Source organism: Gekko japonicus, unplaced genomic scaffold (assembly GCF_001447785.1).
Source record: "Gekko japonicus isolate JY-2015 unplaced genomic scaffold, Gekko_japonicus_V1.1 scaffold1187, whole genome shotgun sequence".
Lineage (NCBI taxonomy): Eukaryota > Metazoa > Chordata > Lepidosauria > Squamata > Gekkonidae > Gekko > Gekko japonicus.
In genome coordinates, this window is record NW_015165860.1 from 383,065 (window position 1) to 401,366 (window position 18,302).

General features: G+C 49.1%; 1 protein-coding gene across 1 annotated transcript in view; it reads right to left on the reverse strand.

Annotated features, from left to right (window-relative positions):
• SHC2 (SHC (Src homology 2 domain containing) transforming protein 2) overlaps positions 1-2,135 on the reverse strand; it is a 36,157-nt gene extending 34,022 nt beyond the window's left edge. The window contains exon 1 of the mRNA XM_015411223.1: positions 1,563-2,135. Coding sequence (XP_015266709.1) covers positions 1,563-2,135 — 573 coding nt within the window. The remainder of the gene's footprint in view (positions 1-1,562) is intronic.
• Between the last annotated feature and the right edge of the window lie 16,167 nt (positions 2,136-18,302).

Below are 18,302 nucleotides of genomic sequence, written 5' to 3' on the forward strand. Positions count from 1 at the left end.
TGACAGTGTAAACACCAGCTGAGTCTGCAGTGCCTGCACGGGCCCTTACACCAGAATCGCTGGTGGAGAGACTCCTCTCTATCGGTCTTGTCCTCATAAACAGTGAGCTTGTGCTGGTGACGGAGAAAACCAGGGATATTAAATCAGGTCAGCAGAGCGGCTAAGAGAAAAGGGCTGCGGCCCACTTGCCACGTCCGGGACAAACCCACTGGACCTTGGATATGCCACTCTCCCAATTGTAGCCCCCAACATGGGGGATAGTAATACTGGCCTAATTAGTAGGGCTGTTGTAGTGGTTACTGTGATAATACATGTAAAGCACTCTGAACACTGAAAGTGCTGTACCAATATGAATGGTTATTGTTATTACGCAGCCCTTTGATAGTTCCCTGGCCACCCCCACGCCCCAGGCAGTACGAGCAATGGTTTGTTATCTGCTCTCTTCTGGTCACGGACTGTAAATAAAGTAAAGCAGAAGTTATCTGCTCTCCCGCAATGCCCTTCCAATCTGGAAGCTGAAAGAGGTTCCATTGAGGCCGAAGCATTCAGCGGGAAAGAAATCCACCTAGAGAGGCGGTAGTTCACTTCCTGCCCTGACCCGGATGGCCCAGGCTAGTCCAATCGCATCAGATCTCAAAAGCTAAGCAGGGTCAGTCCTGGTTAGTGCTTGGATGGGGGACCACCAGGGAAGACCGGGTTCACAATGCAGAGGTCAGCAGTGGCCAATCACACCTGAACGCCTCTTGCCTTGAAAACCCCTTGAAGGGTCGCCATAAGTCAGCTACGACTCGATGGTGCCAAAAAATATATATATCACTTCCTCTTTTTTTTGGTCAAGAAACTTTTTATTTTTCTTAATACATTCACAAATTCAATACAGTTTTCTTATAATCAGTTTCCCTTCCCCCTCCCTCCCTCCTCTCCAGTGGCTTCACGCAATGCGTTTCCCCTGTGTTCCAAAAATCTTATATATTTTAAGATAACAATCTTATTCTTAATATTGATCTAAACAAAGTAAATTTCGTTTTACATCCCAGTTTTTTTCTAAATAAATCTTGAAGTCAACCCATTCCTCAAAAAATATATATCACTTCCTAACGACAGGCTCTGGGAGAGACGTCTACCTGCGATCTTTCCCTTCTCGCCTCAGAGCCCTGGTTCCAATGGAAATGCCCAAGGCCCAGCTGGAGCTAATGATCACAGGATACGCAACGCTGCAGAACTTGTGACATTGTGAAGTTGCTTCTGAGCATGGGCAGAGTGCTTTCCCCTTATCGCCAAACAGCCAAATTACATGTCTCAAAAGTGACGGACCGAGCTTCGGACTAAGTAAACGCTACAGGCAAGGATAAGTGAGCCCCCAAGTCTTCCCGGACACAAACTGAAGTTCTCAAAACACTCATGCAGATGGACAGGGTCAAATTTCCGTGCCCTCGGACAGTGCACCCCCCCCCAGACAGGACCTGGGAAGACTGGTCCTTAGCACCAAGTTCAAACAAGCAGAGGGGTGTCAACTGAGGCCTATGCCATTTCATGGAAGGAAAGAAAGAGAGTCCACTCACCCGAACCATGTAGGAGACTCCGGGGCCCAAAACTCTCTCGTCGGGGTGCAGCCAGCCCTGCACGGGCTTGCTGATGAAGCTGCCTTTCCGGCTCCACTCTTCCCCGGCCAGCTTGGCCCCCTCGGCCTGGGAAGCCTTCCGCCCACCCCTGGCCCCTCCTCTCAGCCTGTTCATCACCTGCAAGCTGCAGGGTGCGGCACAGACTGGCTCACAGGCGCTGAGGACGGCGGCCAGGCCCAAAGAGGATGAGGGCGATGCAGAACTGGTCCCGGTTTCTCCCGGGCTCCCCATTTTGGCCGAGGCCGACAGCTCCTTGCTGGCGCTGGAAGGGCTGCGGCTGAGGAAGCCCGCGGGGCTGGAGAATTTCCATTGGGGCATTTTAGGGATCAACATGCAGAAAGTGGTCACAGCCTCCTGCTCCTCGCCCAGCGGAGGAGGGCAAGGGTGGGCCAGGGAGGTGCCGGGGGGCGACGGGGACGGGGTGGCCGCGGTGACCTTGCTGCTCATGGCTGGCTTCTCGGAGGGCGTCAGCGCGTCGTTCCAAAAACGATCATACTTGGGTTCTGTTAGCATGCCCAGCTGCTGCTTGTCTGGCTAAGTGGTTTTAGAGTGCTCCAGCCGTTCCTGTCTGTGCTGTGCTCTGGTTCGCCTATCGCTGCCACCCCCCACCCCCATACGCAGCCACAACCTCAAGCAAACCCCCCCCCCCCCGGGCGGAAGATCACTTCACATTATGATGTAATGGTGTTATGGCTTTCCCATCGGCCGATTGCTGCAGAACTCGATCTCTCTCCCCAGTGCTGCGACGAATACCCATCTCATTTGCAGAAAAGACGAACCAGGCTGTCTAGTTTTGGCAGCCTCCTCTTGAAGGTTCGGGATCGGGGTGTGGGTGGGGAGGGAGTCAAAATCGGCTCCCGTTTCAAGGAAATGATGTGCAATGAAAGAATGCATGTGAAACATATTCCTCTCAGAAGCGGTGTCTTGGACTTCAGCTGATTGCATTTCTTGTGTTATTGTATTGCCTTTAAGAAAAATAGACTTCCAAGGAAGTTTATCTTATTATCCGTTCGGATTAGTTCTTCATTGTGTCTCCAGAAAATGGCTTTAGGTGGCTTACGACACATTCAAAAGGATAAAAACCCAACCAGCTATTTAAAATAACTAGACGGTGGCATCAAAAAATAGAATCAGACCCAAACCAGCATTTGGCAGAAAAAGCAAACAAAAACCAAAGCATTTACAAAATAAATCAGGAATAAAATCTATAAAACTGTGTTAGCCAAAGAAAAGTACAGGTAAAATACTGTGTGGCAAAACGGCCAGGTTTAAAAATACAGGTTCACGTGAAGCTGCCTTCTACTGAATCAGACCCTTGGTCTATCAAGGTCAGCATTGTCTACTCTGACTGGCAGCAGCTCTCCAGGGTCTCAGGCAGAGAAAGGTCTTTCCCATCACCTGCCGCTTTGTCCTTTTTTCAACTGGAGATGCCGGGGATTGTACCTGGGACCTTCTGCATGCCACGCAGATGCTCTGCCAATGAGCGAAGGCCCCTCCCCTAGCCAAATAAAGTAATTCAACCTGGTGCCTAAAAGCAAACAGAATATGTGCCATGTGACATTCCAGAAAGTATTTCATAGGGTTGCCAATTCAAGCTTGGAACATTCCTGGACACTTGGGGATGGTTCCTGGGGAGGGTGGAATTGGGGGAGGGAGGGAGCTCAGCAAAACTTTCACTCTGAGTTTTAAAAGTTTTTTTTTTCCTCTCTGAGCAGGAAATAGGCAGGGAGAGGGGGGAAGTCGGTTCCATTGCTTTCCAGACTTACCTCAGACCATCTTCATACAAATGCTAATAGGGCTAGACAATGGGATGGTCAAATTCCCCCCTCCACTTCAAGCAGGGAACAGAGATTTGGAGGTGTTAAATACTAGAGAGGCTTCAGTGAGGAAATTCTGGAGAGTCCAGGAAAAGCTTCTCTGACCTGACCTGACATAGTCAGTGGGAGGGGAAAAGAGAGATGATAAAACTCAGGGGAGCAAGGAGGAAGGGCTCTTGGGTGCTGAGTCCATCAGAGCAGACAGAAGTCTTAGCTGAGGTCTGGAGGAGGTGGCCATTAGCCATATATTGGCCTGGTAATGAAAACTCTGTAGAGATCTGTAACTTCCTAAGCTAAGGAGCCTGTCCTCTATTTTAACATCTGATAGGCGTTTGTGTTTACCCATTTCTTTTGAACCCCTTGCTCAATCTGGCGCTGTGCTAAAAGTATGCTTGTGAGCATTTTTTAAAATAAATACTTTATAACTTTTGATGCTGCTTATGGTTCTCTGTACCACACAGACCTCCATCTTGGACACACTATTTTAAAAGGAGCACCTGGGGGAAGCAGGCAGTTGGCAAGTGGTTATTCCTCCAAGAACGCACAAGGCGTAAACAGTCCCTGTGATAACCAGGCGCTGGGATTTTTCTAAAATTTTCTAAAATCCTCAACTTTGGATAATATTGGGGAGAAGTGAATGTGGACCATTTAATTTATTTTGAGGTTCATTAGTATTTCAGTTGACAGTTTTGTTCATATTGGACCTGGATTTTTTATTTTAAATGGAACTTATCAAGTATTTACATGTGCAACAGTTTCAGGTGGGTAGCCACGTTGATGTGAAGCAATAGAATAAAGCTTAAGTCCAGTGGCACCTTTAAGACCAACAGTTTCATTCTGGGTAGAAGCTTTTGTGTGCATGCAAAAGCTTATGCCCAGATTAAACTTTGTTGGTCTTAAAGGCACCATTGGACTCAAACTTTGTTCATGTACAAGACTTGTCATTTATATAGAGAACGCTGCTTTGTTCACCTACTACATGTAAAAAGGAAAAATGCAAACATTTTGCTGGAACAATTCGGCAGAAGGAATTGGCAGGCAAACAGAGACTCACAGGTTCGGTTTGCAGAATGGAGAAGGAAAATAGAAATGGAGAATTTCCCCCCTGTTTGAAATAACAGGGATGAAAAATTGAAACCATCCTTTAGATAACATAAAATCATAGAATCATAGAGTTGGAAGGGACCTCCAGGGTCATCTAGTCCAACGCCCTGAACAATGCAGAAAATCCACAAATACTCCCCCACACACACCCATGTGACCCCTGCTCTGTGCTCAGAAAATGGCAAAAAACCTCCAGGATCACTGGCCAAACTGGCCTGAAGAAAAATTGCTGCCTGACCCCAAAGTGGCGATCAGCATTTCCCTGGGTGTGTAGGAACTAAGCATTGATGCAACCCTTCCCAACCTCCTTCTCATGATCTACCTAAGTTCCCAGAAGCAGCACTGCTGCCAGATGGCCATCTGATGGCCATGGGAGGGACTAAACCCCCAAGCAGAGATATCAGGACACAAGCCAGTGGCAAGTCGCAAGACTAGTGACCACTGATGGACAAGCTTCCCCAGCCTCAGTCTGGAACAGGCTTGCTTTAAATGATGCAATTGAGGCTCAGCTCAGTTCAGACCAAAATTAGCTCATTTTAAGCAGAGGCCCATTCCATTGTACTGATGAAAGCATAGGGTTGCCAGGTCCCTCTAAGCTGCGCTAGGGGGCGCTGGCGCACAACATTTTAGCTAGCTGCTCAGACAATTTAGCTTCCAGCTCAGGATCATTTTTCCCTTCATTGGATGGGGGCACCTCATTCTGGGGTCCATAGACTTGGACCCTCGGTCTAAACTTTTTGAAACTTGGGGGGGGGGGTTGAGGAGAGGCACCAGCAGCTATGCTGCAAATTTGGTGCCACTACCTAAAAAAACATCCCCTTCTAGAGCCCCAGATACCCCCAGATCAATTATCCATTATAGCCTATGAGGCCCATAGGCTATAATGGAGCAGGAAAAATAGATATATATATTTTTGCACACCCCTATTATGACGTCTTTGGACAGCGCTGGCTCTTCGGCTTTGAAACGGAGATGAGCACCGCAACCCTAGAGTAGGATTCGACTGGCTTTCGAGCAAGGGAACCTTTTGTTGTTGTTGTTGTTGTTCAGTCGCACAGTCGAGTCCGACTCTTCGCGACCCCATGGACGAGCTCTCTCCAGGCCTTCCGGTCTTCTGCCGTCCTCTGAAGTTGGCTCAACTTCATGTTCGTTGCATCGATGACACTGTCTAACCATCTCATCCTTTGCCGTCCCCGTCTTCTTTGACCTTCAATCTTTCCAAGCATCAGGGTCTTCTCCAGTGAGTGCTCCCTTCTCATTTGGTGGCCAAAGTATTTGAGCTTCAGTTTCATTATCTGGCCTTCCAGGGAACAGTCAGGGTTGATTTCTTTGAGGATTGACTGATTTGTTCTTCTTGCAGTCCAAGGGACTCTCAAGAGTCTCCTCCAGCACCATAGTTCAAAAGAATCTATTCTTCGGCGCTCGGCCTTCCTTATAGTCCAGCTCTCGCAGCCATACATGACTACTGGGAATACCATTGCTTTGACCATGCGGACTTTACTTTATTATGCTTTTTCTCTACTTTTTATCATGCTGTTTAGGTTCGCCATCGCTTTCCTCCCAAGGAGCAGGCGTCTTTTAATTTCATGGCTGCAGTCACAGTCTGCGGTGATTTGATGACTACTGGTATGTTTTCTAAGGGTCAGTGCAGGGCGACTGTCTGAGGCCAGATCTACCAGTATACTGGAAAGAGGTGGGTAGACCTGTTCTCTAAAGACCAAGCCTACCAACACAGTGGACTGGGGTGGGTGGACCTGTTCTCTGAAGGCCAGGTCTACCCATACAGCGGAAAGGGGTGGGTAGATCTGTTCCCTGGAGGGCTGGTCTGCCCCCATAGAGGACAATGTTTTCTGCCATGAAATTTGACTTGATTCTGTTTTCTCTTATAAGGTTAAAATTATTGTTAAGATATAGTTTAAATATAGTTTAAAAGAATTCATTCTGAGATGTTTACAAGGTTATGGAAATGATTTTCTAAGAAACTAGGGTCCCTGCCACACGGCAGGGAAAACACCGGCCAAAGTGCGGCAAATTAGAGCTGCACCAAAATAGAGACGCCGCGGCGGGATCCCACGGATCCCCTTAGACGCCGCACCGTTGTTCCCCGGCACGATCAGATGCCAGGGAGGAAGCCACAGTCGGGAGGCTGCCGAACTGCGCATGTCTGAGCATGCGCAGTTTGGGCAGGAGCCGGGGATGCGCTGGCGAAAGGACGCACCGGCGATCCTACAGCTGGCTTTGATGCGGCCTTCTCGGATGAACCACCATGGTAGGTGGTTCATTTTTGCAGCGGGGTTTTGGGTGGAAGGGGCGGATCGGGAACGGGCGCAGCACGCTTCCCAGATGTTGCTGTGGATCCCGCCCATTTGCTGCGCCCCCGATCCGTCCCTCTACCGGCCCAAAACCTCTCGTGTGACCGGGGCCCAACTTATGCGATAGTCAAATGTAGACTTGCTCACAACTTTAATGCTAATTGGGGGGTTTCCCCCCCACTCACAAGGTAGATTTTTTGCTCACAGCACTGTGGAGCTTAGAGGGAACATTGCCCACCAGCCACTGGTGGGGGATTTATTTATTTTATTCGTACCCCGCCCTCTGCACCAAGGCAGGCTCAGGGCGGGATGGGAGGGGAGGGTTGCCAGATCCAGGTTGGGAAACTCCTGGAGATTTCAGGATGGAGCCTGGGGAGGACAGAGACACCAGAGGGGTACGCCACAGAGACCACCCTCCAGAGCAGCCCTTTTCTCCACGGGGACTGATCTCTGTAGTCTGGAGATGAGCTGTAATTCCGGGGGATCCCCGGGTCCCACATGGAGGCAGGCATCCCTATGACAGCATCAGGAATGTACCAAGACCCAAGGGATTCCTTGTCCCAATCCTCTTGCAAGGCCTCCGTTGACAAATACAGCAAGCCTTGAAGGCTTCCATTGTCAACTCATAACACCTGCTGCTGGCTCCTTTCCCACCCACCCTTCATTAAGCAGCAGCATTGGGGGCACCAAGACCCCTGAGAAATGTAGAGTCTTCGGATCCTTACTGAGGACTCAGGAGCAGTGTTCCCTCTAAGCTGAGTTAGTGTGAGCTCGCTCACAGTTGTTTAGCCTCTGGCTCACACGTTTTTGTCTCAGCTCAGGAAGGAGGGCTCCAGAGCAAACTCATTTATGCAGCAGCCAAATCACTCGCTCACAACTTTAATGCCAGTAGCTCACAAAATAGAATTTTTGCTCACAAGACTCCACCGCTTAGAGGGAGCGTTGCTCAGGAGTCACAGAGGAAACTACAGTTCCCTAAGATCCTGACACTCACAGAGTTGCTGAGCATGCTTGCTGATTAGGAGTGCCACCCTCCAGGTGGGACCTGGGGATCCCCCCCCCCCGAATCACAGCTCATCCCCAGACTACAACTATACACGAGGAAGAACTTCCTGACTGTTTGAGCGGTTCCTCAATGGAACAGGATTCCTCTGGAGGTGGTGGGCTCTCCTTCTTTGGAGATTTTTCAGCAGAGTCTAGATAGTCCTCTGACAGCAATGCTGATTCTGTGAACTTAGGCAGATTGTGAGAGGGAGGGCAAGAAGGGTTGCCTCAGTGCTTAGTTCTCGTGGCCCTTTCTTTTTCTCCAGGGCCATTTTGGCCACGGATCCTGGAAGGTTTTTGTCATCTTCTGGGCATGGAAGAGGGGTCACTGGGGGTGTGGAGGGGAGAGGTGTAGTTTGAGGGTTCAATAGGTTCTCCCCATACATTCCCCCAAGAGCACTGCGATCGGGGAATCTCCATCGCCTGGAGGTTCCAGGCCCCCGGGAAGTGAGGTTGACCCAAACCAGGGCTAGGACGTTCTTGGTGGTGGCTCCCACCTGGTGGAATGAGCTCCCGGAGGAGATCCGGGCCCTGCGGGACCTAGTGCAGTTCCACAGGGCCTGCAAGACGGGGCTCTTCCACCAGGCCTTTGAGGGGGAGCCGCCGCCGCCACTATTCCACCAATGATATTCCAACCATCTACCCCACATAGTGGGGAATAGATGTCGCCCAATAGAGCTGGGGAAACATTCTTCCTGGCGCTCCTGCTGTGAAGAACTTGGCTGCCAGTGTGGGACGTCGCCCATTTTGGATTTTATGTAAATTATCAAAGCACCAATTTTTTATGTCAAGATATAGTGTTTTATTATGCTGTTGTTTTTGTGCATATTTTAACTTCGGCATGGCCGTTTGTTAGCCGCCCCGGGCTAACCCTAACCCCGAGCTGTATATTGGATGGGGCGGGATATAAATCCCAAAAATAAATAAATAGCGACACAACACAACAGATCTATTGAAGCTTTCTGACCAAGCTCAGTTCTCTCTCTGTCCCAAGCTGTTCTGTGTCTCTCTTGAAGTGCCTGTCAGCAGCGCTTTATTAGAATCAAGCAGGCTCACACATGGCACAGTGAAAACGTTACAAATGAAGAAGCCTCTAACTAAAATCACACTATGTTCTTAACAGAATGTTCTTTACGCTGAAAATCTCCTATCTTGCCCACTGTAGCCAAATTTATTTTCTCAGCAAACTCATGCAGACTCAGCAGACTTTGTGCACTGCTTGCCAATCCCCCGGTGAGAACTTGAACTCGTCCTGGGCGTGCCTCACGGGAGTTGTTCATATTCCCACAGGGAGGTATTTTTGAATCTCCTGCATTGTGCAGGGGGTTGGACTAGATGACCCTGGAGGTCCCTTCCAACTCTATGGTTCTATGATTCTACAGAGATCACTTCCCCTGGAGAAAATGGCTGCTTTGATGGGTGGACTCTATGGCACTGTACCCCACTGTGGTCCCTGTCCTCCCCAGGCTCCCTCACCAAATCTCCAGGTGCTTCCCAACCTGGATCTGGTAACTCTACCCCCCCCTTCCCACCAGAGGGGAACTGACAACCCTAACTGTTGATGTATCCTGGGGAGAAGGTTTCTTGGGGATTGTAGTTCCCCAGCCCCCGCAACTGCTCTAAAGGTCTTGGGAACTACGAAAGCCCTGGCAGCAGCCCTTCTCATCTGCACCAGCGTTAGCATACCCTGAGGTGGGGCAGCTGCCAGGGCTTCTGGGCAGGCCCGCTCACCGCTGACCCCTCCCCAAACCTCCCCCGCCACCTATCTGTACTTGTGCTCCCAAGTGTCCAGAGTCATTGAGGAAGGGCACATGGGTGGGCCCAGTGGGGGCACTCCTGGTGGCCATGGCAGGAAGTGCAGGCAACAGAGCGTGGACGGTGGGAGGGCTTAGAAGCAGGAGACAGACCAGGGGTGGGTGGGGGCACGCAGGTTTGGGAGCTCCCCAAAACTGGGTACCAGCCCCTCTTCTTATCGTGACTAGGTAAGACCAGTGAGGAACAGAAGGAAGCAACTGCAGTGTGGGGAGGATTGCCTTTGGAGAGTTTGGGGCTCTGGTCATAATTAGCCTGCAGGATACAACCTGGACGCATTACGGTCGGATCACAGCTGGGGACGTGTAGGAAGTCAGGCCGGAGTCCCAGCTTTGAAGAGAGAGAAGCCCCCTTGCACCAGTACCCCTGAGCAGGTGAAGTGAAGCTCCCTGAGCCTTTCGAAAGCATCCAAACCAAGTTGGGCTCGCAGATCAGCACATTTATTTATTTATTTATTCATTCATTCATTCATTCATTTATTTTGGCTTCTATCCCACCCTCCCCGCTGCAGCAGGCTCAGGGTGGCTCACATCATTACTACAGATAAACTATTTCTCGGGTAAAAATTACAATAAATTAAATCTTTAAAAATCTAAAAAATGGCTCTCGGCAGCTAGAACAGGGGTCTCCCAACCCTTCTGAGCCTGTGGGCACCTTTGGAATTCTGCCACAGGGTGGTGGGTGCAGCTGCAATTTGGCTGCCCCAAAATGGTTGCCACGGGAGGCAAAGCCAGCCACAAAATGGCCGCCCCAGCAGCCCTTCTGCTGTGGTGGCAGCTGCTGCCACAGCAACATTTTTTAAAAAAAATCTGCACGGCCAATCAAAAGTCTTTGCTGGGCAAAGGCCCCATTTTCTAAAAAGACTTGGCAGGCACCAAGAAAGGTCTTGGTGGGGGGGCCAAGGAAGGTGTTGGTGGGCACCGTGGAGCCTCTGGGAACCATGTTGGGGGACCCCTGAGCTAGAATGGGCCTTTGCACCAGTGTTCGAGTTGCTACCAGATCCAATGTTGTGACGCCTTTTTCAGTTGCGCTTCTCCAGTTACAAAGGGCAAGGAAGGAATGGTCCTAAGCCCCAGGCATTGGGAGCCACGTCGGATTCCTGTGTGTGCTGACAAAAGGCACAGTGATCTCAGGGCAGTTCAAAGCTGTCTGCTGTCTTCGGTGTGATGTTATTGTGTGTGGTTTTTTTACAAAGGTTCATTAAAGAGGATCTGTAGAAGAACTTGGAAACCCTTCAGAGCTGATTGTCATTCACCGTTTATCCCTCTCGTCTGGTTGAAATGCCATAATTCTTTTTTTTCAGATGATGGGACATTCCTTCCGCAAGACAAACCACAGTCCAAGAGGAACGGAGAGCCGCTGCCCACCCAGGCCTTGGCAAAGCTGGTCTCTGGCAGCAATATCGGGCTCTATGGAGGCAGCAGAGATGCAGGGCAGGGCTGGATAAGCTAGTCTGCTTGGGACTTCTGTTTTTCTGACGGCAGGGCTAAGGAGCTCAGCTTCCCCTTGGAAGGAGACCCCTTGAAGATCTGCCAGAGGTGTCAAGGGGGGAGGAGAAATCTGAAGCATGCAAAATCTCACCCCACACAGCAGCCTAGCAGTTTCTCTTCCCTCTTTGCCCTCTATTTCTATTCTTTTATTTGCTTAAAACATGTATGAGCCGCATTGTTACCTTGCAAAACTCAAGGCGGCTTGCAATGTAAATAAAACAAGTAATAAATAAATAAATAAATAAATAAATAAATAAATAAACTAGCTTATTAAAAACAAAACAACGGCATGAAAGACCACTGTTTGAAATCTCAGTTAGCATTGCCAATACATTAAAATTAAATGAGCCAAATGCAGTCTGAAATAAAACTGTCCGAAGGTAACAGAATGTCCCCCACAAAAGACAGAACAGGAGGGGCAAGAAATGTTAGTTTCTGCTTCGTGGTGGCAGTGTGCTAGACCGGGGGTGGTGGTGGAGGGGGTTGTTGGGCTGTGTTGCTGCAGCGCCACCATCAGAGGTGGCCAAAAGGCAGTGTTGCAGCCCCCAACTCCACAAGAGGACAGAGGACACAAAACAGCCATCAAGGCTCCACTTGGACTTACAAAGCCTCAGATATCGGGCCTTGCCCTGAGATTGCAGAAGCCTGGGGAAAGTCCTTCTTGGCATCTCTCACCCTCCAGAGGACGACAAGCCAGTTCCTCCCGGGAAGCACTCCGTGGCAAGGGGAAGACCAGCCTGGTACTAGCCACCAGCCCAAGAACAGGAAACATATCAAGCCTAGAAATGGGTAGCAGGTCAGGCTGGAGGAAAGGGTTTAAGGTCAAGCCAATAATTAGATTGCCAGAGGGACCGAGAAAGGCAAGAAGTCCACAGTGCGGGGATCCTCAATGTCATGCTCGTGGGCACTATGGCACTCCCGACACCTTTCTAGGCACCTGCCAAGTGTTTTCAGCAAGTGGTGGGGTTCTTGCCCAGCAGGGCTTCTGACTGGCCCCTGGAAATCTGATGGACTGTGCAAATTAAAATAACATTGCTTTGGTGGCAGCTGCCGCCACAGTGATGGTTTTATTCTCTCAAGCTTCTTTGCCAGTGTATTTTATAAATTACCCCCATTCTCTCCTGCAGTTGGACTTCTTCTGTGTGTGTGTGTATCAGGTGCCAGAAGTCAGGCAAAGCAGAGTCATTCAGTCCAAGGTCAGGGGTCCAGAAGTAAGGAAAGGCAGAGTCAGTGGCTTAGTGTCTATTGTACACCTAACAGCCTCTCTTGGCTGGTTTTTAGCCCCAAGCCTAAGCAGCTAGCATCAGGCCAGGAGGCGTGCACTTTGCCATCTTGTCTGTAGCTCTTTCTCAGCCTCTGTCTGCAGTGCTCTAAGGGTGTAGGTGATACGGGTGGGCTGGGAATGGCCAGCTGAGGATCACCTGCTGAATCAGGGCTGGAGGGTGCTGGTGGCTCTGCACCAGCTGTTGGCTGTGATTCCTGACAAGCCTGCAACTAATTTTCCCGCTGATCAGCTTCTGTTAACTCAAAGCTGGATAAAGGGGGTTCCTCTTCTCCTGAGGAGTCCTGGCTATCGCTAAGCCCTGGCTGACTCACGACAGTGTGGCTCCGCCTCCTGCATTAGCCATTTTGTGGTTGGCTCTGCCTCCTGTCACAGCCATTCTGTTGCTATACCCTCTTCTCTGTGTCAGAATTCCGAAGGTGCCCCCAGGCTCAAAAAGGTTGGGGACCCCTGCCATAGGGTATAGCAAAAGCAAGTCAGGTTTGGGGACTGACAAGGCAATCAAGAGAATCAGCACAGTTTTACACCACCAGCAAGTACCTCAGACTGTCTGAAAGCATCAGCTTTATACCTCCTGGCTAGATCTTATTGGAGCCTTCCGTCAGCTGATCCCAGCGGCTTTCTTCTCATTGGGTCCTCCCCGGCAGGGCATGGGGACAGTGGTTCTCCCTGCCAGGGCCAGCATCAGCATGCACTGAGTTGGAACAGGTGCCAGGACCCATGGCTTCTGGTAGGGCCCACAGCTGCTGACACCCTCCCTGTGCACCCCTCAGTCGTCGTTTCTCCAAGCTAAAGAGCCCCAAGCGTTCTAACCTTTCTTAATAGGGAAAGTGTTCCAATGCTTTTATCATTCTAGTTGCCCTTTTCTGCACTTTTTTCAATGCCATAATATCCTTTTTGAGGTGTGGTAACCAGATCTGTACACAGTACTCCAAATGAGGTCACACCATTGATTTATACAGGGGCCTTATGATACTGGCTGATTTGTTTTCAATTCCCTTCCTAATAATCCCCAGCATAGCGTTGGCCTTTTTTTATTGCAGTCACACACTGCCTCGACATTTTCATTGAGTTATCTACTACGACTCCAAGATCTCTCTCTTGGTCAGTCTCTGCCAGTTCAGACCCCATTAATGTGTATTTATAGTTTTTTGGCTCCAATGTGCATCACTTTGCACTTGGCCACACTGAACCCCATTTGCCACATTGACGCCCACTCGCCCATCCTGGACAGCTCCCTCTGGAGTGCCTCACAATCCTCCCTGGTTCTCACCACCCTGAACAACTTTGTGTCATATGCAAATTTAGCCACTTCGCTGCTTACTCCCAAACCCAAATAATTAATAAACAAGTTAAAAAGCATCGGACCGAGTACTGATCCCCATGGTACCCCACTGCTTACCATCCTCCACTGAGAAAACTTCTCATTTATACTCACTCTCTGTTTCCTATTAATGGCTACCCTTCATTGAGTCAATCCTCTCCGTCCGAGCTATTCAGCAGCAAAAGGAAATCTACTCTGCACATATGGGCCGTGCTGTCCTTTTATATAGCCACCTTGAGTGTTTTGTACAGAGAATGTGAGCCAGACATATTTTAAATTAATTACAATTCTTTTAAATGAGAAAACTTCAGATTCCCAAGGACGCTCAGCTGCAGGAAATAGGATCTTCTCAGGCTCCTTGCTGAACAGCCCCCTCCCCAAGCCGAGCTTCCTGCCTCTTTCCTGCAGTGGGTGATAGGAGGACCAGAGCCAGCCGCTGGCTTGTGCATAATCAATACATCGAGGCTGAGAGGACAAATGGAGGAAACCTTTGAAAATACATGGCCAAGGTTTTACAGCTGAATTGAAGAATACACGAAATAAACTGTGTGTGAACCGAACCAGAGGATAATAAGAACATTTATAATATTCACAAAAATAAGTGCAAAAGATACATTCAACTGTATAAGTTGTAAAACCTGACTTTTTAACAAGAGTTGTATGGGAAATCTAACATATAATCTAAAGAGATAGACTAATACCCCCCTTTTTATCTATGTTTGTTTATGTTTGTGTTTATGTTTAAGTTTGTTGGTTTTTTATCAGCTGGTTACAGCTCCTAGCAGTTCGAAAGCAAGAAATTGCAAGTAGATAAATAGGTACCACTTCGGTGGGAAGGTAACAGCGTTCCGTGCACCTTGGTGTTTAGTCATGCCGGCCACATGACCACGGAAACGTCTTCGGACAGCGCTGACTCTTCGGCTTTGAAACGGAGATGAGCACCGCAACCCTAGAGTCGGACTCGACTGGCTTTCGAGCAAGGGAACCTTTACCTTTATAAAATAAAATTGTATTAAAAAAGAAAAAGAATCCCCATCTGCTGCTGCCACAGAAAGGCTTGGGACGTTCTCTCGCCTTTTGTCTCCATTTGAAGCGGGGGGGGGGTTCCACAGCTTCCACGAAGATCGGCTTGCTACACTCCCCTCCTCGGACTGGGATTCCAGGGAGTGTTCGAAGCAAGCTAGTTATCCAGGGATACCCGGATTAGACTGAAACCTTCCAGCTCAGCTGAGATTGTATGTGATGGGGGGGGGGGAGAATCTCCAAAACTGTTGCCCAGAAAAACTCAAAATGTTCATAAATAAAATCTGGATATATTCTGATTAGTCAAATTAAGCAAGGGAGCATGTTTGCTTTGCAAAGCGGAATTTGTTCAAGGATGTGGAGGAGAAACAGCCTAGGGGTGCATTTTGGACATTCCAAATGAAAATTGGTGCATTTTGTAGAGTTGCCACCACTGGGTTGTGAAATTCCTGAAGATGTGGGGGGTGGATCCTGTGTGGGGGGGTGGAGTTTGGGAAGAGGAGGTACTTCCGCTGGGTACAATGCCACAGTCCACCCTCCAAAATAGCCATTTTCACCAGGGGAACTGATCTTTGCTGTCTAGAGATGAGTTGTAATTCCAGGAGATTTCCAGGCCATACCCAGAAATTGGCAACCTTACATGTTACTAATTTTCTACTGTTACAGTTTTTATGTAATTTCCTGAATGCTGTAGAGCATCGCACATACAAAGTTTGCTACAGTTTACACGCATCCCCCCCCCCCCAAGGAACCAATACCAACATGTTCATTCAGAAATCTCTGCAAAAGAATGTTCCATCTGTGTGTCATTGATTGCAGCTATGCTGTGATCATTTTGGTGCCTCTTTTTGGATGTTTTACTAGCATACAGGATCGTCTCAGAGAAACATTTGACAAAAAAAGAATGTGGATGCAATTAATCCAGGGCTCCCCAATCTTTTAGAGCCTGCGGGTACCTTTGGAATTCTGACACCATGTGGTGGGCGCAACCACAAAATGCGGGTACCTTTGGAATTCTGACACCATGTGGTGGGCGCAACCACAAAATGCCTGCCACAAAAAATGCCTGCCACAAAACAGCTGCCACAGCTTACATTCAGTCACACAGTGAAGATCTTTGTGCTGTGGTGTCAGCTCAGGCCTCTAGCTATGGTGGGGCACAGGGTTCTGCCCCCTCAAATGCGAGGCAGACCCCATAACAACTGCTGTCTGTCTCCCCCCTCCTCCCCCTCCTCCTGTGACATTAAAAGGGCCCTCCAGCTGATCGACAGAGCATGTCATCTGCCAATCAGCTGGAGGGCCCTTTAAATCTTGCAGCCACGCCTCTCCCTCCCCTCCTCCAAGGTTTAAAGGGCCCTCCAGCTGATCAGCAGGCCCTTTAAATCTTGCAGGAGGTGAGGTAGAGGAGAACCCCTTAAATGCTGTTTTTCAAGCAGGGGGCTGCCCACACCTTAATTGCCGCTTGGAGTTCAGGGAAGGTGTGCGGCAGCCCCTGTTCCTCCCCCGTCTCTCCTCCCCCTCCCCTGCTGCCCCATAAAATTTCCCCGTGCCCCACCAACTCAAAATTTCTGGCTGCAGGCCTATGTCAGCTGCTGCCAAAACAATGTTTTAAAAAATCTGCACAGGCAATCAAATCTCCAGTGGTCACCAGTCAGAAGCCTTATAGCATCATGCAGCCTTGAGAATGACAAGAGCGTTCTGTCCATGTATTCAAATACAATACCTTTATTGGCATAAGAGGGTCCAGGAATTTTAGCTGCACAATGCGTCTTTTGTAGGACCAGCAGTAAGCATCAACACAACTATAACTGAAAGCTTTCCCCCTTCTGGAAGACTTCATGCAAGTAGAAGCAGGCTTGTAACTCTGGAAACTCCCGTTGGGGTTTGACTTTTAAAACACTGTTGCAAAAGTGACTGGTAGTTGTTATATTGTATGAACTGAGTGCTATTGTTATACTGAATGTACTGAATATATATACCTGATTAGAATGTTATAATAATACACAATGCACTTTATAGAATGATAGTTATAAACAGAACACATTAATTTACAAAAGTTTCTTGCAGTGTATATTTATTCGTTACTTGACTTTCCTTACACTGCAACTCGGGTTGCTACAACTGTTTTTTTCAAGCATTATTCACAGAGATTGCATTCTTTATCCTCCTGCAACAGATCTTTTCCTTTCCTCTTCTCTCCTTTCCTCTCCTCTCCTCTCCAGCATCGAGGGCACCTCGATCTGCCAATAGCAAGAAGGGTTCCCGTAGCAAGTGACAGGCTGAGGGCCCCGCGAGGAGTCGCCAGGGGAGGAACGGTTTAAAACTCCCATCCCCTATATCTCCCCCTTTCTGTGAGCTTCCTTCCTCCCCTTTCCCTGAACTATCCTCCATGTTGCCAACTTCCTGGAGAACAATCCGCCCTCATCAGACTGGGAGATTTTCTTTTGGTCAGTTTATAAGGTCATATTTCCCTGCTTGTCTAGGAAGCTTCGCTCCCCAAATAGATAGAACCTGTCCCCCTCTTCTGTAAGTGGCCTGTTTTCATGATTGGCATGAGGGACAGCCACTTAGCCACTGCATCATTTAGGTCTGCCAACGTCCAGGTGGGGCCTGGAGATCTCCTAGAATTACAACAGCTCTCCAGACAGCAGAGGTCAGTTCCCCCGGAGAAAATGGCCGCTTTGAAAGCTGGGGTCTATGGCATTATATCTGGCTGAGGTCCTTCCCTTCCCCAAACCCTGCCTTCCCCAGGCTACAACCCCAAATCGTCAAGAGTTTCCCTACTTGGAGTTGGCAACCCTAGCATCATTTAAGCAGTACAGTCAAGAGCGTGAAGGTCTTTTAGGCCATAAGTAGCAGTCAGCCAATCTGGTGCTTCAGATATTGCCTTGGGATCCATTAAATGCCTTGGGATCCATTAAAGGGAGCTCAAAGCTGCAGCTGGGAGCCTTCAGTGATCCCAAGATCCTGGCTTCCGGGCCAGATTGTACCCACAGACAGAAGGACATTCAGCTGAGAACATCTGTTGCAGTGCTAGGGAAATGGATGGATTGTCAGCAGGTGAAAATCCAGGGTTGCTGGAAGTGTTGGCTATAGAGCCAAGAGGAAGACGCAGCTCTTCTTATTCTTCAGGAAGGCCCCAGGACTGGCTGGGAACCATTTCTACAAGTCCAGGATCAACGGGAACCCATCTCAGGCCTTGGGGACAAGATTTGACAGGAAGATTCCCCTGTAGCTCCACTCCTTGGTTTCAGGTGGAGAGCTCAAGGCCAGGAGGACGCTGGAAGGTGGTGGTGGACTTAGATATCTTGTGATCCATGACGCATGCACAGTGGCCTGGCAGGTGTTGAATAATGCTTCCCCACCCCTTGTTTTACGTTTTTATGGAGTAAAAGCGTGGGGAAACATCGGGCAATTGACTCCCAGGCTGGTTGCTGTGAATGAGTTTTGTAGCACAGTGGTGCACAAGTTG